General features: G+C 46.8%; 1 protein-coding gene across 2 annotated transcripts in view; it reads left to right on the forward strand.

Annotated features, from left to right (window-relative positions):
• NEGR1 (neuronal growth regulator 1) overlaps nucleotides 1-24,654 on the forward strand; it is a 693,794-nt gene that overhangs the window by 366,597 nt on the left and 302,543 nt on the right. For both annotated transcript variants that reach the window (XM_088470777.1, XM_088470776.1), the window contains exon 4: nucleotides 3,340-3,471. In XM_088470777.1, coding sequence (XP_088326903.1) covers nucleotides 3,340-3,471 — 132 coding nt within the window. The remainder of the gene's footprint in view (nucleotides 1-3,339; nucleotides 3,472-24,654) is intronic.

A 24,654-nucleotide genomic window follows, 5' to 3' on the forward strand; every position in this document is an offset into this window, starting at 1 on the left:
ATTGACCACGTCACTGGGTTATTTTATAGTCAGAACTGCTCGCAAGATTGTGGTAGCAAAAACCAACCACAAGAATAGCGAGCAGTTCATACGCTGGTCGATGTACTCGATTAATCTAATAAATAGCGGACATGACGTAGGATGCGAGCGACCAGGGGGCGTAGTTTTTCAAAAAACGACCGCAAGTTTTGTTCGCTCGTTCAGACATAGAGGCGTGAACAGACCGCAAAGAGCGAACGGTTCATTTGAATAGCCACCCCTATTTTCTGGACGAGTGACCGCAAATGTGCTCTGAATCAGGCCCAGAGTGCTGAGCTCCCAAATAATGTCATCTACGGGGCATGGTCTATGGAGGTTAGACCACACCCCCTTTCTGGACAAGCGCGGTAGGGGCTTAAGAGCGTCCAACCGATGCTGGCACAGGGCGCTGCTCCACCTGGAGCCGGCTCTGAGCAGTGCTACTGTAGGTGTAACATGCTCATTTTTACTTTTGGAATGTTCATATAGTTTATCTGGGTTTTGTATGTGTGGGGTGACCAATCATTGGTCCTCTGTGGGTACCAGTAAATATTCCATAGTTGCTACAAGCAGAACGCACTCACCAGGGCTTCTCTTCAGGTTTATTCAAAGTTAAAACTAGTGGAAACATTTGTCACTATCACCTGTGGCACCTCATAAGAGTCATAGGGACATATGTACTAAAGTGAGAGTTTTTAGAAGTGGAGAAGTTGCCCATAGCAACCAATCAGATTCTACTAAACATTTAACTAGCACCTTCTAGAAGATAATAGCTAGAATCTGATTGGTTGCTATGGGCAACATCTCCACTTCTAAAAACTCTCACTTTAATAAATATAAACCATAGGGTCAGGACAGGTTCCAGTTCAGTTTCCCCACTGAGAATGTACTGTGTGTGCTGATTACCTAAACGTCACTGAGATCCCACACTCGCAGAATGGGTCCTGCGCATGCACTACTTAATCAAGCTCTCTATCAATAAATTTGGAATATTAGGATTATTGAAAGAACTAAGGGCCTGATTCAGCAAGGATCGCTGATGCGATCGCGGTAGTTCTGTGATAGTATGCTTATAATTGCAATCGCAAAGCACTCGCACGGACAAGATGCTGGCGCCCACTTCCTCTCTTGCACATCCGTAACCCCTTGCAATCCAGCCAAAACATCGAAGTACATCGGAACCTCTCGCACAATTACGGCAGGTCAGACCGCACTTATAAATTGCTAACTTTCCTGTACGCAGTGAGTACACAAGCTGCATATGCCGTCGCAGGGGCTAATTTATGCACGCCCCTGTAACGGTGTTCAAATGCACTGCCACGCCTGTGTTTCTCCCACGATCCCCCAGTCACCACCCCCAAACGCTCTCTGCCTTTCAATCACTCTGCAAATGGTCTGCGTGATCTCTGTGATGCAGTGTGATCACAGTGAAGCATTTGCGCACTGCGATGCATAAGTGATTCCAATAGCGATCCTTGCTAAATCAGGCTCTAAATTAATAAATATTGGTTCTCCCCACTAAGAGCCGTATTCAATTTGAGCCAAGCCGCGATACTTTTTCGCGTCCCGGACTTTTTGCCTACTTCGCCTGTTTTGTAGGCAGAAAAGTATTGCGCGCGTGCCCGCTTTACCCCGTATTCAATTTGAAAATTGGCGAAAGCGGGACCCGGCGAAACTTGAACAAGCGGAAAGTACTGTCAGATTTTAGGAAATCAGCCTGACACCCCCCAAAAGATGCTCTGACATGGGGGTTAGCTATGGTACCCCCCGATTCGGCTTGCTAAAGGTATTTGGTGTTGTTAAACGGGCTCAATAGCTGCTAAATAGCGTTTTTGTATAAGTGGTGCAGAATAGTATTCAGGAGGGTTTTTTCCTGAAAATAACTTATCCCAGCAAATTTGGGGTACTTGAAAATGGGGGTCAGCATATTTAAAAGTTGCTAAAGTGAAGTTGTAAAAATCGTGAAAAATCCACCTTCCGCAAGCACCTGCAATCACAAAAACACCTGGGGCATACTTGGAGACCCCCCCCCAGAGTCAAGTTCGCTAGTTTTTAACTTTGTTCCCCAACTTTTTTTTTTTTGCCCCCTTTTTCAAAGTCTTTTTTTGGGTGTCCTTAAGTGTTTTTTTAATTTTTTTTTACGCAGTTTACCTTTTTGGGGACTGTCCTGAAGGCTGCACGGGGGTTCCCGCAACGTTGCACCCCAAAACCCCCAATTCTGCTCTTTCTTCCGCCTCCTATTACATTGCATTGACTTTCCACCTAGCCGGAAAGTCTTTCAAATTGAATACGGGGTAAAAGCAAAGCAGGCGAAAATGACTTCATCGGCGAAAAAGTATCGCTGACCCGGACTTTCCGCCTCAAATTGAATACGGGCCTTGATCGCTTCCTGTTTTCCTATGTATATAGATGGCGTATGCATTTGAAATATTTACGAAACTAAGGCCCTGATTCAGAGCCGGACGCTCTGACCAGAGCGCTCGCTCTGAATCAGGGCCCACCTCCATAATTATGGAGCGTCCTCCTGGACGCTCGTATAGCTGTGGGTCACCACCCACAGCCTATACGAGCGTGCAGGATGATGGTCTTGACCATCGCGACCATCGCGACCATCGCCACTGCGAGCCGAAGCCTGCGGTTGAGTTTCCCAACCGCAAGGCCCGGAGTGATTTTGACTCTATCAGAGCCAAAATCACTCCCACTGACATCACTAGTGATATCAGTGGGGCCGGCTTCTGACGGTAGGCATTCCCTTGGGAACGCCCCCGTCTGGGAGGCACGCCCCCGGAACGCCCACCAAAGGGGGCGTGCTGTCAATCAACATCAACAGCACGCCCCCTTCGATCAGACACAACGAGCGAAGGAAAGTCCTTCGCTCGTCGCGTCTCGCGCATGCGCACGACGGAGCTCCCTCCGTCGTGCGCATGCGCAGTGCAGACCATCGACCCACTTGCGAGCGGACAGCTGCTCGCGAGTGGGTCTGAATCAGGCCCTAAGATTCAAAAACTATCTTCTAGTTCCTGATGACATTAGTATGTTAATGTATTCGCACCTCTGCCCCATGTGGTTTTATCTGTCTCACCCTGTAATATGCAGACAGAAAACTAAACGACTTCCTAAATGTGGAAGTGGCCCTTTAATGTCATTATTATTGTTTTTATTTTTTTTTATTAGGGAAAAAGCAAGAACTGCTAAAAGCTTTCATTACTATTTATGATGTTAAATTCACTGTAAACTATTCCAACAGGTTTAATGGACACGTTGTTGCTTTTCATCTTTTTTTTTTTTTTACGTCTAATATTTTTTTTTCTTTTCTTTCAGCGAAACCATTTGGAAGTGGGCAATTTTTAGACATTTACGGCATTACGCGAGACCAGGCCGGGGACTATGAGTGTGTGGCTGAAAATACAGTCCCCTATTTAGATAACAGGAAAGTCAACGTCATTGTGAACTGTAAGTAAATGCCTTTTTATTGGCTTTCAAAAATGTTAATAATGAAAACCAGAAATACAATGTAAACCGTACGCTCACAATGTCATTGTAAGACCCTCTAAATGCAAATTCGTTAGAATGAAACTGACAGGTCTGAGCCCAGATGTTACCTACTGCACCATTAAAGCGCTCTTACATGTATTTCCCATTGGTCAGTTGCTGTGGGTTACACTTAGTATAGTACAATTGTGTATGTTGCACCCTGTGTAAAATAACTAAAGCTGGGTACACACTAGATGACCTGGCAAACTTGCCGACGGTCGGGTCGATTTTCCCTTTGCTCTTTACTATGCAAGGTTGACGGTACACATTATAAGATTTAATAACCGACATAACTGACATAACGATATGCGGTTCCGTCCTCCAAGCAAATCTGAAGATGCAATGAACGACGCACAGGAGCACGCGATACGTGCGTACACACTGGACCATGTGGACGATTTGTTGTTCCGATTCGTCTCAAAAACGACAAATCTCTCAATATATCGTCCACACTTGCCTACTTTTTTTTCTTCCTCCCTGGGAGAGGCCTGGGGAGGAGAAGCAGGTGCGCGGCGACGGGGAGGGGGTGCGGGGCCGGACTGTCTGCGTATTTAAGCCCCAAATAATGCATATTTAATTAGGGTGTGTGTCAAATGACGCTATTCTTGTAGAATTGTTTAATTAAGCCCCGCCCCCTACTCGGGGCCCACCGATCTCCGTGAAAATTCACCCCATTCCTAGAGAAGTGGGCAGGATGCGGCGGAAGTGACTACTCTTCTGGAGGTTACCCGAAAATCGTGAGCCTCTCGTGACTTTCGGGATAGTAGGCATGTATGATATCGTCTACTGCAGGCGTGGGGAACCTTTTATCTGCCGAGTGCCATTTTGATATATGTAATATTCGCGGGCCCGGTACAGGCCACGCCCCCTCCATGTGACGTCATATGGGGGCGGGGCCACATTAGCTGGTGATTACAGCAATGACCAGAGCATCCAGTGGGCTGTAAGGGCAGCGGTGTGACGGTCTGAAGCCTCCTAAGGATACCCCAGGCGACACTGCTGCATAGATTCTGGCTGCAGGAGACCATTCTAGGCACAGTGCTATCCAGGTGAGGCCAGCAGAAAACAGCTCAGAGGGCCAGACCAAATGATTCCGAGGGCCTTATACGGCCCCCGGGCCTGAGGTTCCCTATCCCTGGTCTGGTGTGTACCCAGTTTAAGACCCTGACTGTATGTGGTTTAATCTTTTCAAAATAATTGAAACATTTGGAAAGGTTTAAAAAAGTGATGAATTGTCCATCACACCAAATGAACGTGCACTACTGATGGGAACGCACGGCTCTAGAAACCTCCTATATATCACAAGTGAGATCAAGCAGATTAGCAATTCAGAGAGTAATCTCATTTTATTTCACCATCATAAATTGTATTAGATACTGCATTAGAGTTTACTAGGCAGATGCTGATTTATGGAAGATAATTTGTGTACGTTTTAGTTTTCTCCCTGTAAGAGCGGCTTCTGTTTCCTCTAAGAATAATTCCCGCAGTCCCCGCGTCAGCTGCTCCGTAGTACGACGCTGCGCTCATTAACGACAGAGGCGCCTGTGAATTATAATTACCAAAGGAATGTATAGTACATGCAAATGAATAATCTCCTGTACTCTTTGTAGTAAAGCCTTTGTGTGTGATTTTACCAACTGAGATGCATTATAAGGCAACAGGCAGGGCAAGCGGCTTACTGGGGGCATTACTACTGGGGGGGGGCACTACTACAGAGGGAGCATTACTATTGGAGGCACTAATACAGGGGCATTTATACAGAGGGCTCTACTACAGGGGCATTACTACTGGGGCCACTACAACAGAGGGCATGACTACTGGGGGCACAACTACAGGGGTATTACTACGGGGGCATTTATACAGGGGGCATTACTATTGGACATGACTACTGGAGGCATTACTACTGGGGATCATTACTATTGGGGTGCAACTACAGGGGTAATACTACTGGGGGCATTTATACAGGGGGCATTACTATTGAAAAACTTTTGCTGCGCGCTGGGGAGGGGGACGCTGCGTGCCCCTCAGCCTGGTGCACAGCCAATGGGGGGGTGCGATCAGCTTATGATATGCTTCCCCCATAGGCATAGGAGATCGCTCCGGCTGCTGCTTTAGCATGTGCTGGGCTGCTGTGACTGAAGAATGAGGAGGAGCGGTGCCGGACCCGGGCCCCTGCAGCAAGCCCCCCCCTCTCGGCGCCTCTGAGTATTAGGAAGCCCTAGATCATACTTGTCTACCCTCCCGACCTCCCGGGAAGGCAGGCAATCCTCCCGGCCCCCGGCGATGTGCCCGCACCCCCCCCGCACTTTTAAGTACAAACCCCGGCAGCAGGGGGGTCGGTGACGCGTTTCGCGCTGAATCGCGTCATCGTGGCTCCGCCCCCGGCTGCACAATGCCATTAATCACGGCATTGTGAAGAGGGGGCGGAGCCACGATGACGCGATCGTGCTGTCACGCCCCCATGCTCCGCCCCCAATGCCGCGTCATGTGCTGGACCCCGCCCCCTTTGGCCGCATCACGCCCCCAGCCCTGTAAGCCCGACAGCTCCCTCCCGGAAGGAGGGAGCGAAATGTCAGCAAGCATGCCCTAGATGGACAAGGATTATTATTATCCTTTATTTATTTGGCGCCACTAGGGTTCCACAGCGCCTCGCAATGTACATAAACAAATGAGCAAACAAGAAAATAGCGACTTACAGTACAATACAGTGCAGGACAAGGACATGGTCTATAAACATTGCTGCAAAAGCGATCATAACACTCAAAACAAGCAGCAGGGCGTCAGCAACCAAGTGTGGGGAGTTTGGAGTAGATGATCGTATGAGCAAGGGAAGAAGAAGCACATGAGGGAAGAGGGCCCTGCTCGTGAGAGCTTACATTCTAAAGGGGGGGGAGACAGACAAGGGTGACACAGACGGGGTAGACAGTGAGGAAGGAGCAGTAGGTTAGGATGAGAGCTTGGAAGGCTGTGATGATGTAGTGGGGTCTTTAGTGCTCGTTTGAAGATTTGTAGCGAGGTGGAGAGTCTGATGGGGGAGAGGGAGAGAGTTCCAGAGTTAGGGAGCATCTATTATGATAGAGGTAAGGATATCTATTATGTCTTCTGCAGAGAATGTTATTTCGGCAGGAACACCTTGTGCTAGTGGTTCCCAAACTGGGCCGTCAAGAACAGTGACAGGGTGGGTACTGTGAGGGGCATGATCAAAATAGGAGGCGTGGCCATGCCCTCTCACAATTTTTTTTTTATTTTTTAAAGTGCAGTGTTAGCTAAGAATGGGATAGATATGTCCCCATACATGCCTACCCTCCCGGTTTTCGCTGGAGGCTCCCGATTTTTCGGGTAACCCCCCGCACCCCCGGAAGGTTAGGCATTTCTCCCGCATTCTGCCCACTTCCTAGTGAAGTGGGCATAATTAGGAGAATACCCGCGGCAATCGCGGGTCTCCGTGAAGGGGGCGGGGTTTAAGCTGTGATTCTGCATGAATCACAGCATTTGGCCCCGCCCCCTATGTAAATTGTGCCCAATCGCTGCAATTTTACTGCGAGGGGGTGGGGCTTAATGACGCGAATCGTCAAGCCCCGCCCCCGTCGGCCCCCTGCTGCATCTCTTACCCGAGCTTCTCCCGGGAAGAGAATGTTAAAGGTAGGCAACCCTGTATGTCCCCCTCATTCAGGGGTCAAATTTGTCCCCTCCAGCCAGGAAGAGGTCAGTGCAATCAGCCACCCCCAAGGCACTTGCAGGGAGTGAGAGGAGATTGCTGCTGGCCTACATACAATTGGTCCATGTACTATCATACACAGGGGAGCACTGCTGCCCAGAACCAAATCAAATTCATGGTCAATGTGATTGGGAGCCACTAGCACTGGTTTTGCCTATCATAAAATATGTGGACAAACACCCCTGTCCACCACTACATAGCTAGATAAGCAAAATGTACTTATTTTAAAAATCTTTGCTGAATTTCTTTAATAATAGACATTTGGCCTAGGGGTGCCGTGAAAAAAAATTCTGATACTCTGTGTCTGCCATAGGCAAATGCAATCATCATTTACCTAATTAACACAGGCCCCACCCATTTGTGTCCTGTTACTGCTTTGTAAAAGGTAATCACAATGATAGACACAAGTGTCTTTAAAAGTCAAACACCTGTCTCCTTCCTGTGTGTAATTATCAGTGTAAAACAAGGCTTCTGTTGCCATGGAAACAGCTCGGCGCAGACTACGCTGCCTAGTGTTTTTCTACACCACCGACCACATTATCCAGGTAGATTTTCAAGGTAGCTGCCAGTGGATATAAATATGCTCCACGTGACTGAATACAGGAGACAAATTAGATGATCTTGGTTTGTCGTGCAGGAAACATTTACAACGAAAACACTTTTATTTCAAATGCACAATAGCAGCAAAATATATCCTCCCTTTGTTATGTAAAATGGAGATCATCCATGGGGTCTCAGAGATGCTACATTCTACAGTTTATTTTTGTTTTCTCGTTCCCTGCCTGCACAGATGTTTTTTTTCTTTTTTAAATGTGTGTGTGCGTGTACGTTTGTGTATGTGTGTGTGTGCGTGTACGTTTGTGTATGTGTGTGTGGGGTGGAGGTTGTCCCAAGGTCTTATCAGGAAAACTAATATATCAATGCAAGTTATTTTGCAATTACCATATATAGAATATATAGAAATATATATATATGACAACGTAGATATAAAGAGAGCTTTTTAGTAGAATTTTGGGTGTTTTACTGAACATTGAGAGAAACGTGTTGTTGGGTTGTCTACCCTTTCATGTAAAACCAGTTTAATTTATGTCTTTGTTTTGCACTGGGCTAGTTTATGTTCTTTATCAGGTAATTCACATTGCTAGTGTCCTGCACTGCTCAACCTGCACCCATTAGAAATACACCTATAGAAGGTAAATCATATTTGCCTACTTTTGAAAAAGCATTTCAGGGATATTGTGAAAGTAACACCTCTGAGCGCGGCGGTAAAGTGGGCGTGTACTGCTACATCTGAGGGGCGTGTCATACATGCGATGAGTGTGTACTGCTACATCTGAGAGGCGTGTCATAAACTGACTTACATCCAAATGTAAATGAGCCCCAAAGCAATTACTAAGATCTATTTGTTGATGAAAACACAGTGATACTTTTCAGAAAATACATGTAGCCATAGGGATCATTGTGCCTTATACCCAATGCAGGGAAATGATACTGGGCCTGATTCAGAGCTGAACGCTCTGACCAGAGCGCTCGCTCTGAATCAGGGCACTCCTCCATGAAAATGGAGCGGCCTCCTGGCCGCTCGCATAGCTGTGGGTGACCACCCACAGCATATGCGAGCGGCCAAAAAGATGGTCGTGATGGTCTTGACCATCGCGACCATCGGACTTGCGACGGAGACCCTGCGGTAGGGTCTCGCTGCCACAAGCCCTGGAGTGATTTTGGCTCTATCAGAGCCAAAATCACTCCCACTGACATCACTAGTGATGTCAGTGGGGCCGGCTTCAGACGGTAGGCGTTCCCATGGGAACGCCTCCGTCTGGCAGGCACGCCCCCGGCACGCCCACCAAAGGGGGTGTGCTGTCAATCAACATCGACAGCACGCCCCCTTTGGTGCGAGACCGGAGCGATGGAAAGCCCGTTGCTCCCCGAGTCTCGCGCATGCGCACGACGGAGATCCCTCCGTCGTGCTCATACGCAGTGGGGAACATCGACCTGCTTGCTAGCGTACTGCCGCTCGCGAGCGGGTCTGAATGACCCCCACTAAGGGGTATATTTACTGTACTAAAGTGCAGGGTTTTTAGAAGTGGAGATGTTGCCCATAGCAACCAATCAGATTCTAGCTATCATCTTGTAGGTGCTATTAAACTGTTAAGTAGAATCTGACTGGTTGCTATGGGCAACATCTTCATTTCTAAAAACTCTAACTTTAGTACAGTAAATATACCCCTAATGAACCTTTTTGAATGTACATATCTATTTACTATAACGGCTACATAATGGGAGTTAGGTGCCATCAGGGAGATTGGTAGACTCTTCAGGGAGTCAGGGAGATTGCTGCTATTTCAGGGAATCTCCCTGACAATGAGGGAGAGTTGGCAATTATGATGTACATTAACCAATTGTAAAATGCTATGTAGACCAAGTGTATATTCATTGGCTTATCTTTAATGGGTGCAAGGTTCACTCTGGCTCTTAGGTCCAGTGACCCACCCACACCATAGTTACCTCTTTGTTGGTGCTAAAGGGAGTCCGGCGCATGCACAGTAGACTCTGGCAAGCCCTAGAGTCTACTGCAGAAAAAGCCGGTGAGAGGGAGGGGGCGGGGCCCCTGCGGCGACTGCACTCGGACTCTCCCCTCTCTTGATCCGCCCCTGTGTATAATAGTACAGTACTTACACCAATTGTAAAATGATATGTAGACCAAGTGTATGAGGTATTTAGACCTATTTTAATGTTGGTTCCCTTCTCGTTTGATAAATGGAAGATGCATGAAAAAGTACCAATGTGTATATATCCTCAGCGTATACTGTACATGAGGTGCCGATAGCAGAATGTGCATTAATAAACCTTGCACAAAACATTGGGCATTCACACCACCCAATTGTCTTGCCATTGAAGAGAAAGTCATAAGATTTCATGACAGAAGTCTCGCCTAGTGAACTGCATTAGACCCTAGGAGGGCGACATATCTGAGTGGACACGGTATGGCTGGGGAATTGCTGGAATTTCGTAGGCTGCAGTAACATAACTACTATAGTTTCAGAGGTTGGTGCCGCTATGGGGCCTGCTACAGCCCCTTCGTGTTTTAGTGTCTGTGCGCTATAGTGAGCCACCATTTCCAATCCCCCTGTCTGTGCTAGCCTGGGAATAGCCTCTAGTGTTGTATTCAAGAAACTGGCTCCTGGATGTACTGGGCCGCCTCTAAGGCATTGATGGGCAACAGGTGGACTTAGGGCTGGATCTGGCCCCCTACGCCTTCACCTGCAGCCCCCAGCTTCTTCCTGCTTTACTGTCATATTTCTTTGTTATAACTTCCAACACTTGTATTCTTATACTGTTTTATTGAGGTTAAGGGTAACGTACGGCTATTACGAAGGTTAAAGGGCAGCTCTCGTGGCTGCTGAAGTGTATCAGGTTTCCTTTCGCTGGCCTGAGAGGAGATATATATCCAGACAGAAGTAAAAGAGTACTGATTCAGCACTCTCTTGCCCGGCAACACTGATGGACCAATCAAAGAAATCTAGTATTAACTGGTTTGCAATTTACTATTTTTCCATAGGATCTCTTGTGTTCTTTTGTTAGTAAAATATTGTAGCACAGTAATAGAAATGTAAAATATATAATAAGAAAATAAACAAATGAATCAAACATTTATGCTACTGCTTATCGGAGGTGTTGTAAGTGCAAGGCGGACTTTGATGGCACGTTTATTGTTTTTGCAATGGCAGGTACACCCACGCTAATGTTAACAAGGCTACTCCTGCTTGTATCCCCATAAGAAATCACCTGTAACTGGGGATTTGTTTGATACCATAAACTTGGCACCATTTATCGTCCTTGTTGTGTTGCGCAGCCTAACACGGTATAACCTAGCGCAGGGCAAAGTACAGTGGTTTGTTTAATTCTATTTGTTCTACATTAGTTCTGCTTTATTTTCCTGCACAGTGCATTTCCCTTGTATCAGTCAGGGAATTTAGTTACAGACATAAAATCCTGTCTCGCCTCACCCAGCACTTTGCAAAATACGCTCTAGCTCAGGACTCGCAGATCCACAGAACAGAACAAACATGATTTGACGCGCCTGCTCGTTCCCCTAATCTCAGGGAAGATTATGGCAGCAAATCACACTGTCCTGGCTGATTGTTGATCAAGTCTTAAGCATTCCGGTAGAAGGGATACCCGGTACAGCGCAAGGCGCAGGGAGGCGTACTGGGAATAGGAATGAAAGAGAGAGCGTATCCACTTCAACAAACTGAACAGCTCTTGCCGAGTACGAGCCCAGAAGACGGTTAACATGTTACACGGCTGACTAGGCCACATCAAATGAGTTGTGAAAATGCAGGATGAGTGGATTGATTAAACGTATCATCCTGTGCAGTGTACCAGCAAGAGGCAAATAGCAGAACTCATGCAAGATTAGGCTTTAGTAAATAAAACCTTTCCATTGTGCGCGACTCGAGCTGTCTCTTCCAGCATTTATATACAGTATTTCTATGAAAACGGAATGGCAACCTAAAGTCATGGAATGGACATTTTACAGGAAAATTTTCAAACAGGTACGTACGATGGTAGATTGTAAAGACGCACCAAGCGAGACGGTTGCTTCTAAAGTCGCTCAAAGTGGTCGTCCCAGTTCTTGCACAATGAGACGCACCTTTGTACACCAGGGGAAGGGCTAATACTAGCATTAGCATAAAATCGCAGGCTCGACTACAGCCTATTAGATGTGTAGTCAATGTTGTATTCTACATAAGAAAGATTACTTGCCTCGGCATTCAGCTATATGCTCCCCTTTTCTTGGTTAACAACTCATGTGAGTATCAATCATCCCAAATGAATATAACATAACACCACCAGTGAATTAGTGTCGCTCTGAGCGATGTTCGCACATCTGCGCATGCGTACGGGTCGTAATGCTCATGCGCCAACCAGTCATTGCGGTCGGAAATCGTGTGCTCGCAAAATAGCGAGTGCCTGCTAATTTGAGTGACAGGATGAGGCGTTTGTGGGGGGTAACAGGGGAAGGTGCTTGAAAACGGGGAGTGGAGATCCGAACGCAGGTGTGCCAAACGGTCAAAACAGGCGTTTTAAGGGTGTGCATAATTAACAAAGCAGCGTCATCGACCACGTCACTTGGTTGTCTTTTAGCCTGAACGGCTCGCATGATTGCGGTAGGAAAATGCTACCACAAGCACTGCGAGCAGTTCATACGCCTTTCGATGTACTCGATTAATCAAATAAATAGCGGAGATGACGTATGATGCGAGCCGCCAGGGGGCGTCTTTTCAAAAATAGCGAGCGCATGTTTCGTTCGCTCAGACATAGAGGCGTCAACAGACCGCAAAGAGCGAGCGCTCAATTAAATAGCCGGCCCCTTTTTTCTGAACGAGCGAGCGCAAATAGCGTCCGGCTCTGAATCAGGCCCTATGTACTAAGCAGTGATAAGAGACAGAGTGAAAAGTGATAAGAAAGTGATAAGGTGCCAGCCAATCAGCTCCCAACTGTCATCTCACAGGCTGTGTTTGAAAAATGACAGTTGGGAGCTGATTGGCCGGCACCTTATCACTTTCTTATCACTTATCACTCTGTCTCTTATCACTGCTTAGTACATAGACCCCTATGACTAATAAAACAGAAGCACATGTATCCAATGATTTTCCAGGGCCTGACAAATGTGACTGTAGAAGGGAATTATTGTCACCATGAGAAGACAAAACCACTGTCGCTGTCCAATCAGCTGCAGCAAAACATTCCACTGCTCAACATTTATGGTCAGATTTCGTTAGACGCTGACCCTGTGCGATGTACGGGTAAGCTAACTTCCGGTGACTGTTAGGAAAACATTGCTTAGTTAAAACGCACATGTTAACCCAAGAGGAAAATGAGCACATTGCTCCCGCAAAAAAAAAAAAATAAACACACTTTATATTTAATTGTATGATAAAAATGTGTTATTAAATTTGTATTCTCCCTAAAAAAACAAGATGGAAATTAGCAGAGCTCTAAGGGGTCTACGTATTAATCATCCTGTGGCAGATGTTGTGCTGTGCGAGTTGAAGGAACTGGGACACTTAAACATGGGTACACACTAAACGATTTTGGAATGTTAAGGGGCCTATCCATTAGCAGATATAGGGCCTGATTCAGAGCCGTTCGCTATTTGCGGTCGTTCGTTCTAAAACAAGGGGTGGCTATTCAAATGATCCGTTCGCAAATTGCAGTCTGTTCACACCTCTAAGTCTGAACGAGCGTGCAAAACATACGCTCGTTTTTTTGTTAAAAACGCCCCCTGGCCGCTTGCACTATACGTCATGTCCGCTATTTATTAGATTAATCGAGTACATCGACCAGCGTATGAACTGCTCGCTATTCTTGTGGTTGGTTTTTTCAACCGCTATTTTGCGAGCAGTTCTGAGTTTAAAAAAACCAAGTGACGTGGTCAATGACGCTGCTGTATTAATTATGCACTCCCATAAAACGCCCGTTTTGACCTTTAAGCACGCCTGGGTTCGAATTCCACTCCCCCGTTAACAAGCACCTTCCCCTGTTACCACCCACATACGCCTCATTCTGTCACTCAAAATAGCAGGCACTCGCTATATAGCGTAAAAACGATTTTCGGCCGCACTGACTGGTTCGCGCATGCGTACTAAAAACCGTACGCATGCGCAGATGTGCGAACATCGCTCGGAACGAGCGTACAGCCGCTAGCGAGCGGCTCTGAATGAGGGCCATATTTCTGAGCAATGAAAGACAAAAGATGTCCTTTGAAAATTCCGGTGGCCGTGCTGAACGATATCTGTCATGTACGTGACAGATTTTGGCAAACGATGAACGATATCGCATGACATCATTCAGGGAGTGGATTTTTTTCACTGCCGCGCTCTGTAGCTGCTGCTAATATCTTTTGTCATTTACAGCATATAAACTGCCAGATATATCTAATATCGTACAGCTGTATGTGATAATTGACCAAGAGAGATGGAGAGATGATAGATGCGATTTATCGGACGCGGAAGTGCGCATCTGTCATCGTTCAGGGCCTATCCATTAGCAGATATAATGAACGATTGAATGATATATCGTTCAATCGTTCATTTTATCTGCTAATGGATAGGCCCCTATACTTCTGATTCCGATGCATCGGAACGACATATCAATCAAAATCGTCTAATGTATATTCTTTATGTAGTGCAGTGCGGGCTCCCGTGGGGTCGTCAGTCGCATTGTCAGGTTGGCATGCATGCAGGGCCAACCCGAGAATGCGGCAGATGACCCCATGCAGCAGGGGCCGACATATCAGTCGGTCGGGCATTGGATCGTCTAGTGTATAGACGTCCAATATGTCAGGCCGTCAGCGGGAATCACCAGTCGCATCGCTGGGTACACACATTGCTTAGTGTGTACCCAGTCCTTCACTGTCTGTACCTGCCACCCCTCTCCAACTCTCTGCCTGCAGAAGAAGGTTTAATGTAGGGGTATGGCGCCGCTGGTCAGCTTCAGTCGTTGGCACCAGCCGCAGCTGGAATGGTCCCTGCTGACCGGCAAAAGACCTTACAATCCCTCCCTAGTGTGCTGTTGCAGAACCTGACGCTCATTACAACTACCGTACTTTTCCCTGCATGCGCAAAGCTGCACAGCCGCACATGCACAATAGCGCAGCCGGTCCAAACCCGAAAACATAGTGGTTGCGAAAGCGATCATTTTACTTCTTTCTCATCGCCTGGATGGGCTCTTATCAGAGCCTTTGTTATGGCGACAGCCCAATGTTAAATATCCCCCACAAAATGATCCTTATTGCTACAAGATAATTAACATTACGTTTTGGGGACATTGCATCTATAAATAGGCCCCTTTTAATAAAACTACTGCTTGTGATGATGAAATATACATTCTAAGCTTCGGGTACAGTTCTTCCTTGTTTTTCTATCATACTGTACAAATATTTTGCTCTCTGCAGAACCTTGGACAGCTCCCAGTGCTGAGTTACTATAGAACAGGGCTTCCCAACCTCGGTCCTCAAGGCACACTAACAGTCCAGGTTTTGAGGATAGCCATACTGGAGCACAGGTGACTTAATTAGTATCTCAGTTATTTTGATTTAACCATCTGTGCTCCAGCCTGGATATCACTAAAACCAGGACTGTTAGTGTGCCTTGAGGACCGAGGTTGGGAATCACTGCAATAGAACATCTAGTAATGAACTGGAGGAGGATTGGAGTCGGTTACTAGCATTTAGGTGCAACATTCATACTGAACATCAAATACATCCAGTTAGCATTTAGTATTTTTCTATCATACTGTACAAATATTTTGCTGTCTGCAGAACCTTGGACAGCTCCCAGTGCTGATTTACTGTAGAACATCTAGTAATGAACTGGGGGAGGATTGGAGTCGGTTACTAGCATTTAGGTGCAACATTCATACTGACCACAAAATACATCCAGTTAGCATTTAGTATTTTTCTGTATAGTGTAAGATATACTATGATAACTTAGTGTTTGCTTACTGTGGTTTATGGGAAATGGAGTGCAGTGACAATGGGCCTGATTCAGCTGCTAATACACACTCAGTCAGTCGATTCTTGCGTACTGCGCATGCCTATACATCGCAGAGCGCGTGTGCGAACTAGCCATTGCGATCGGGCTGCGAATGCAGTGACTACGCAGTCCTATCGCAGAGTGATTGACAGGAAGTGCCGTTTGTGGGTAACAGGGGGGGGGGGCGGCCGAACGCAGTCACGCCAGTGCGTTTGAACGCCGTTGCAGGGGCGTGCCTAAATTATCCACTACGATGCCCTACGCAGCCTGCGGCCTGATAGCGTGCGTGGAGGTTTGCAATTTCTGAGTAAGCTCAGAGCTGGTGTGAGTGTGCGTGAGGCTGCGATGGTACTCGATTGTACCGATGTTTTCGCAGTCTTGCTAGACAATACAGATGTGCGTAAGGTAAAGTGGGCGTCCTTATGTTGTGCTGCGACGGCATTGCGATCGCAATTAATTAGCATACTATCGCAGTTGAACTGCGTGCGTAGTCGCTATTGCATCCTCAGTTGCGTTCCGTAGTGAATCAGGCCCAATGTTAGAAGATGGACCTTTGAGAATTAGGCAGACAGTACACAAAAACTGTCAGATGAGGCTGGGAGTTGTAGTACAACAACCGTTACACTGCTGCAGTTTCCCTACGGCTATCTGAGCGCTAATGCTTATCCATTTCTATTTGCTGGGAGAGTAATATAGACAGCAGCAGCTAAAGCTCAGGAAAGAGACAAGCAGAGAAAAACTACACACAGGTAAGTGCTGGAGGTAATGAAAAAGGGAAAATAAAAAAATATTTTTGTCCTAAAAAAGAAAAAGTAGCGAGAAGGTGAGTAGTCAGTTATGGATGACGCCCATTACCATTCTACAGATGCCAACCAAAATATTTACTTGTGGCTGTCATCTGCAGAAATTGTAGGGCAATAAAAATGATCCATGAAGGCAGCTGTTAGAAAGTCTTCTAGTCACATACACTGTTTGCTAAAGGCCAATAAATCTCCCTCTTCTATTTAGTCAGACTGACTTTCAGGACTGTGGGAGCTTTTCTCTCCCCTCCACAAGCAGCAGTCGGTATTAGCATGCACTTTTCACCTGCAGCAGAGAGCGGCCATAAATTTCTATGGTGATTCTTTTAATCTGCTAAGCGAGTCCCGCTAACAGCCCTAAAATGATAACAGAGGGTTTGCATTATATTTTATATTTAAAAAAAAAAAAAAAAAATAGCTGTACAATTACTTCCCGGTATCAGAGCACAACTAGCAGGAGTATGAATCACGTTTCATTATGGCGTAATTTCGTTAAGTCTGACACTGGTTGTACGGCGGATGAAATTCTTCCGTAAAAAGGCGAATGTGTTGGATTCGTCTCAGGGGAAGCCAAAATGCACCTGAACTTACGCACGGTGATACAGCGCGGTTTCGTCCAAGCTGTGCACTCCAGGAAAGGAAAGAAAGGCGAATCTTGCGAGATCGCTACCCGGACGGGCTGAACTGGGAATCTGCTGTATTTCCTCCTATATGCATAATGCAGGATGCTCTCTAGTCAGCAATGGTAGCATATGCACCTGGCTTACGTCAGGCACACATAGGGACATAACATGGGGTGTATGAGCGATGCCGCCACAAATAGCGCAGGGCTCTGTGGGTGGCACCGTTCGGTACCCCATGGCACTTGCTCGTGGCTAGCAGAAACGGCACCCTGCGACTGCTATCACTGCGGCAGACCAGGGCAGTACTGCACTTCCCCTTGCTGGAGCCCCCATCGCTCCTTTATGATGTCATAACATCATGACATAATGCGCTCAATGGGCGGGGCCAGCACAGGGCGTACTGCGCTCAATGGGCGGGGCCAGCACAGGGCGTACGGCGCTAAGCGCATGTCATCGACACTGACATCCCGCTTGCTATAAACTTAAGCATCAAGGGACTGCAGACTGCAGATGAAGGCTTGGAGGGCCGCCTGTTCACCATTATTCACTAGCGTATCTACAGTATAATGGGGTTTATTTACTAAGCCTAAGGGCCATATTCAATTAGGCTGTGAAAACGGGTTATCGTACGTAATTTTTGCCGTTTTCACTTTTCCCCGTATTCTATTCCAAAGATTTTTCACAGGTGTGAAAAGTCTGTCAAAAACTGGGGATAACTTTTCACCATACAATAGGTGGCGAAAAAAAGTACAGAATTGGGGTTTTGGGGTGCAGACTTTAAAAAAGTACCCTACAGCCTTTGGAATGTTCCCTAAAAGTAATCTGTGTCAAAAAATGTTTTAAAAGTACAGTAGGACACTCCAAAAAAAGTGGTTTCGTTTTTGGGGAAAAAAAAGTTGAGGGCCAAACTTAAAAAGTAGCGAAATAGCCTCAGGGCCAGGTCCCCAAGTATGCCCCCGGTGTTTTTTAGAATGCGGTTGGTTGCGGCAGGTGGATTTTTGAAGAATTTATAAAGTTCACTTTAGGGACTTCAAAATATGCTTGCACCCATTTTCATGTACCCCAAATGTGATGGGACTAGTCATTTTCCAAAAAAATGTTGCTAAATGCTATTCTTCACCACATTTACAAAGACGCATAAAAGCACCTGCCGACACAGTTTAAAAACCCCAAATACCTTTAGCAGGCCAATTCGGGGGTACCCAGAGTGATCCCCCATGTCAGACTATCTTTGGGGGGGGGGGTGACAGGCTGATTTCCCCAAAAGTGACAGGACTTTTTGCTGGGTCCCGTTTTCGCCGATTCCTAATTAAATACGGGGATACGCGGCACGTGCCCGATACTTTATCCCCAGGAAAAGCTGCGATGGCGGCGAAAAGTCCGCCCTCAGAATTTTCAACTCTAATTGAATATGGCCCATATTAGACGGAGATAAAGTGGATGGAGATAAACTGCCAACCAACCAGCTCCTAAAGGTGCGTACACACATAACGATTTTTTGAACGATTTAACTATAACGACATAGTTATCGTTAAATCATTTGTAAAATCATTCATCTTTTTAAGCTGAACAATGAACGATAATCGTTCATGCGCGTTCAAGTCTGTAGTTTGTAGTTCATCGTCCATTCTGACTGTCCAACAAATAATTGTCATTCAGAAAATCGTTCATGTTGTGCAGAATGAATGGTAAACGATGATCGATTTCCATTCACTGTATGCATGAATAAAAAATCGTTCATCGTTTTTGAAAATCGTTCATTATTTTAGTAACCAACGATTTTTAGCGAACGATTCTTGTTCACTTTTCACGGGAAAATCTGAACGGAAACCGTTCACTAAAATCGTTGGTTACTAACATCGTTGTGTGTGTATGCAGATTAACTGTCATTTTTCAAACACAGCCTGTCACATGGCAGTTAGGAGCTGATTGGCTGGTACTTTATCTCTGTTCACTTTATCTCCATCCAAGCCTTGACCCCAATGTTTGCCAGTTATTCAGTACACACAGGCCACTGAGTCAAGTGTACACTCTACACCCATTCAGTATACTAACGTTGCGGCTGCATCACTGAGAAAATGGCGTCTGCACATGTCCAGTAAAGAAATCACCGGAAAAATGGCACCAGCTCCATATTCGCAGAGACTTGTGCATTTGCAGTGGGCTCTGGCATAATCCCTGGGTCTTCACTGTGCATGCGCTGGCGCGAGAGGGGTGGGGGGATGGCAAACCAAAATTGCACACTGGTCCCTGTCTGTCGTAGGACGCCCCCTGTTGTAGGACGCCCCTGCCATTATTGGTTCCAAAAATGAAAATGATTGTCTGCTATGGGGTTACAGCATGATTTCTGTGCAGCCATTATCACAAATGTATCACTATTTGAATCACACTCTATATACTGTACACCACTATCACTGATAGCATGGGGTCACCTGCGATTCTTCCTGTACGGCAGATCTATATGGTGTGTACAGTGCCTTTGCTTACTGTGACACAGTCGGGATAGGGGTCCTTCTCCTGGGGTAGATGGACTCCCTCTTTACACACACAGCAGCTGGAGAAACAGGACACAGTTCTGGGGTTCTCATGCAAGCTGGACGGAGCCAGTCTTTATTGTACCAGACACATAAACAAAATAAAACATCAGCAAAATCCTAGCCCGTCTGGGATCTAACTAGACAGTAGGTTCCCTCACTATCAGAACACTAACCAAGTTCATGTCCACAGTACCTACAGGTTTGTTTCAAAAGTGCTCTCCCAGGTTTGAAACACTCAGCCACAACTAAACCCAGCTTATATCAGCCATTTCCAGGTGCAAGCCCTAATGATCCTGCTACCAGGCTGAAAGGCCCAACACCTGGAGTGACCTGTGGATGGAGCCCTCCCTCTCCTCACATCCACACCTCCAGGACCCATTCCAGCTTTTCACCAAAGCCGACATTTCTAGTCTCTTTTGTCAAACAGACTTCTCCTGGGGGTTTCAAAACACATAGGACAGGAATCAGGGACACACATAGAAGCCATTCCAAACTTTTCCAGTGCTTCTATCACATTACTTACTTACAAAAATGGACAAAAAAGTTTTTTCTCCTCTCGTTTCTGCAAAATTTTACAATTTGCTTGAAAAATACATCTTATTTTATAATACATAAATCCTTGATTTAACTTTAGTATTTTAATCATAAGATTAGTTACTTCTAGTAAATATAGTTGGTTGTCCATTTTTAAATACTTTAACCGTCAATCTAAGTGACCAGCTCTTTATCTGTCATCTCCCCTAAACTAAACGCCCCCCCCCCCCTTCCCCGCACATCTTTACATCAGATCCCGGCCGCAGCATTTAACTTCCCTTGGGTGCAAACTCCCATTAAAGCAGCAAGTGAATGTGTGTGCGTGTGTTTGTGCATAGCGATTGCTGGGAAACTGTAATTCACAGTGATGGTCCAAAAATAGATGGAACGACTTCCAGGCTGTCCCGAGCCCTTTGCACATGATAAAAAGCTGCGATGGGTGAAGACTCACAATGGGCTTATGTTGCTGTTATCCAAGAGAACATTCCTTACAGGAATTACCATCTGCTATGTGTGCAAAAAAAAAAATATAATAATAATAAAAAGCAGAGCCAAAGCAGATAGGGTAATCTGTTATAAAGAAAAAAATATTTCCCAACAAAAAAGTACAGAGCGTTCCGTTGATTGATGTTTAGTTATCTCAGTGACTCTCAGAATTCTTAATGTGTTGAAGGGAAAGGTGGGTCTGGTGATGACATTTTATACATTCAGTGATTCCACGGGGATCAAACAGTCCCATCTACTTACATCCTCAACAACATGCAGCATTTTTAATCCATCCGTCATGTCCTTTATTGAATATTTCAAATTGGAAGGTGTGCGCGGAATAGTAAGTTTTATATGAAATATAGGGCCTGGTTCACAGATGGAAGCTAATGCCACCGTTTCTGCGAATTTATATACAGCGGATGTGCGAAAATATGCAAACGTCACAGCAGGGGCGTTTCAAAAGAGGAGGGGGCCCGTGCAGTCTCCATCCTGTGCCCCCTCCTCTCAGTCCGGCGGCCGGCAGTGCACCGAGCGCAGCGCCGCACTGATAGACTCTGGGCACTAGACTGTGCCCAGAGTCTACAGGGAAAATGGCCGGGGCGCCATTTTCCAGGCGTTTTTACAGCACTGACACCCTTGCCAATGTGGCACTCTGAAATGTTAAGTATAATATGGGTGCAGGGTGTGCGGCGTGGGTCCCGCACACCCTGCACCCATTATAAATACGCCCCAGCGTCGCAGCCAACTAGAATCATATTGAGACGTCCACTGGTGGCATCACAGATCCGTGGCTTGTGTACAGGGACGCAATCATCGAACGCACATCGGTAGATAATCGGCCTCATGAGTTAAGCTATGGTCATTAAGAATGGCAGCGGAAACTGAGACGCCGGTGCCATATTGCAGTCTGTGGCTTACCCCCAAAATGGTCACGATACCCCTGCGTTTGTGGCGCTAATCCCTAGTTACTTCCCACAAACGGTCCCTGAATGACAATTACACTGCAGCTAAATCCTCGCTCTTACCGCCGTCGGTACACAATCGCCGCTGTGAATAAAAGGTATGTGCAGACCATCAATATAATCGCTCATCTGCGTAAACATAGGCATTATATCCATCTCTGAGGCCCATAGCTGCTATTGTCAATGACAACAAGCACTAAGGGCCTGATACAGAGATGGACGCAGTTTAGATCCGTTCGCAACTGGCTGATGTTTTGTGGACTACGTATGCGTCTGAGTCGCTCAGCACATGTGCCGCTATATTCTTGTGACGTTGGTCACAGTGTGGATTAGGACGTAGGGTGGCTGACAGGCAGCGACCAGTTTGGGGTAGGCAACGGGGGAGTGGCGACAAAAACGCAGACTTTTTTGGATGCAGTGTCACTGGCCCTGGCAAGAGTTATTCCGAGGAACCATAGGCTTACTCAGAGGTCCGATGATGTGACCGATGTTTCCGATATCCAGTGGCACTCTTCTGCGGCTTGCTGGGTTCCTAGAGGGACAGCCTGCATCCTGGAGATGTGCTCGGCAGTGCATCAGTAGGATACACCTGGCGCCCAGCTACCTGGCTGCTCCCAACCTACCCCCCTCTCCATGAGGTCATGATACCCATGTTCTGTGGGTGTGCCCAGGACGTCAGTGGAATCTGCGCATTGGATTCCACGTTATAACCTTTGGGGCTCGGCTTAGCCTAGACCAATTGAAACTACAGTTTTTGGGTGGAATTATGACAGGTAGATACATTTAAAGGTGCATATGAGAAGAACCAGAGCATGTGTTTGTTATCAGTCTTCCTATCCTACCCATCACCATGTGTTGAAGTGGTCAATACAATCGATGCCCAAGCTAATCGTCAGAATCCTGTAACCCAGTCAGATCAGCAGCACAGAGTGTTTCAGGAGGTGTGTGCTGGCCAGTCCACTTGTCAGATTTGTAAAGAGTCAGCAAGTCGCCACAGACTGACATCAAGATAGTGGAAGGAGCAGGGTCCCCATCAGCACAAACCAGGGATGTGAGTATCTGTATAGAACAAAGGCCCTCATTCAGAGACGGACGCTCTGAATGAGGGCCGTCCTCCATAAAAATGGAGCGTCCTCCTGGACGCTCGTATAGCTGTGGGTCACCACCCACAGCCTATACGAGCGTGCAGGTTGATGGCCGCGATGGTCTTGACCATCGCGACCATCGCCACTGCGAGCCGGAGCCTGCGGTTGAGTTTCTCAACCGCAAGGCCCGGAGTGATTTTGGCTCTATCAGAGCCAAAATCACTCCCACTGACATCACTAGTGATGTCAGTGGGCCGGCTTCTGACGGTAGGCGTTCCCTTGGGAACGCCCCCTTCTGGGAGGCACGCCCCCGGCACGCCCACCAAAGGGGGCGTGCTGTCAATCAACATTGACAGCACGCCCCCTTTGATCAGACACAACGAGCGAAGGAAAGTCCTTCGCTCGTCGCGTCTGGCGCATGCGCACGACGGAGCTCCCTCCGTCGTGCGCATGCTCAGTGCACACCATCGACCCACTTGCGAGTGGACAGCCGCTTGCGAGTGGGTCTGAATCAGGCCCAAAGTTCCAACATGTGCTTTCCTTCATAGATACATTGGCGTGCCTACAATGGGTGCAGGATGTGTGGGGCACTTGGGTCCTTGCACCCATTGACTATACTTAGAGTACCTGTCCACCAGCACTACAGAAATCACCAGGAAAATGGTGAGAGGGGGGATTCGTTGCGTGGGGGCTGCACCCTGCCCCCCTCCTCTCTTAATCTGCCCCTGCATACATAATAGTACATGAAGTGCATGTGCATTGACTCAGATGTTACTGTAATGAAATAAGATAAGATTTTAATTGAAATCTAAATAAAGTAACATTTAAACTGTGCTCATCAGTTCCTCAAAGAGGCTCCCGAAAATCATGTGTCGCTCCCGGCCACCCGCAAGAGAGGGCAAGTCTCCCGGTCCAGCCGCCACCTGCGCAAAATCCCTCCCACCCTCCTCGCAGCTGCCCACTTAAGGAGTGAAAATGGGCGGTCTGGGAGAATCTGATGTCGCGACTCACGCCATCATATCCCGGTCCCTGCTTTACAATGGCGGTAATCTCGGCATTGTATAGCGAAGGGTGGGGCTGCAATGACGCGATTGCACCGCCATGCTCCCGTACCGCTCACCATTGCCGCTGCCACATCCCCACACCACCCACCATTGCCGCTGCCATGCCACCCTGCAGCACTGAGGGGGCAGCCACAAACTGGGTAAGTCTGCGGTAGCTTTATCCAAGCCCTATATTATTTCACCATTTACTATGGAATGATCTGTTGGACTCATATTTTAGTTATGACAATAGAGACTTTTTTAGGCTATGGGCTCCATCATTGGTTCAGACAACCACAAGGTTGACTCCCCCGGGGGGCGGGTGACGGGAGCGCTGTGAGATTGGGGTGACAGTAAAATACACCGTCTCCTCATTACAAGCTGCAGTGCTACAATGTAAAGAAGGAGAAATAAAACTGCTCTCAGATAGGACAGATACAGCACGGGTGATGGATTCTGTTCAGAACATTTGTCACAAAGTTGGCTGTGAGGAAGAATCTGTGTTATTAAAAGCTTGATTTATGGCCGGCTTTGGTGTTTGCGTGGAAGCAGCTGCCCTCTCTCTTCTCCTGACTAAATGTATATTCTTTTACCTTCTGACAATAGTTGTAAATTTGGTTCTTTGTACCGCTCTCTGGTCACTCAAGCAACCTCTCACAGTGAAGCTCAACCAACATTCATCTACTCGAGTGAGACCATGATAGTCATCTCTACGTCTATATAAATGTAGATGTAGAAATGACTATCATGATCTCACTTGAGTAGATG

This window comes from Taudactylus pleione, unplaced genomic scaffold (assembly GCF_031769625.1).
Source record: "Taudactylus pleione unplaced genomic scaffold, aTauple2 ptg000103l, whole genome shotgun sequence".
NCBI lineage: Eukaryota > Metazoa > Chordata > Amphibia > Anura > Myobatrachidae > Taudactylus > Taudactylus pleione.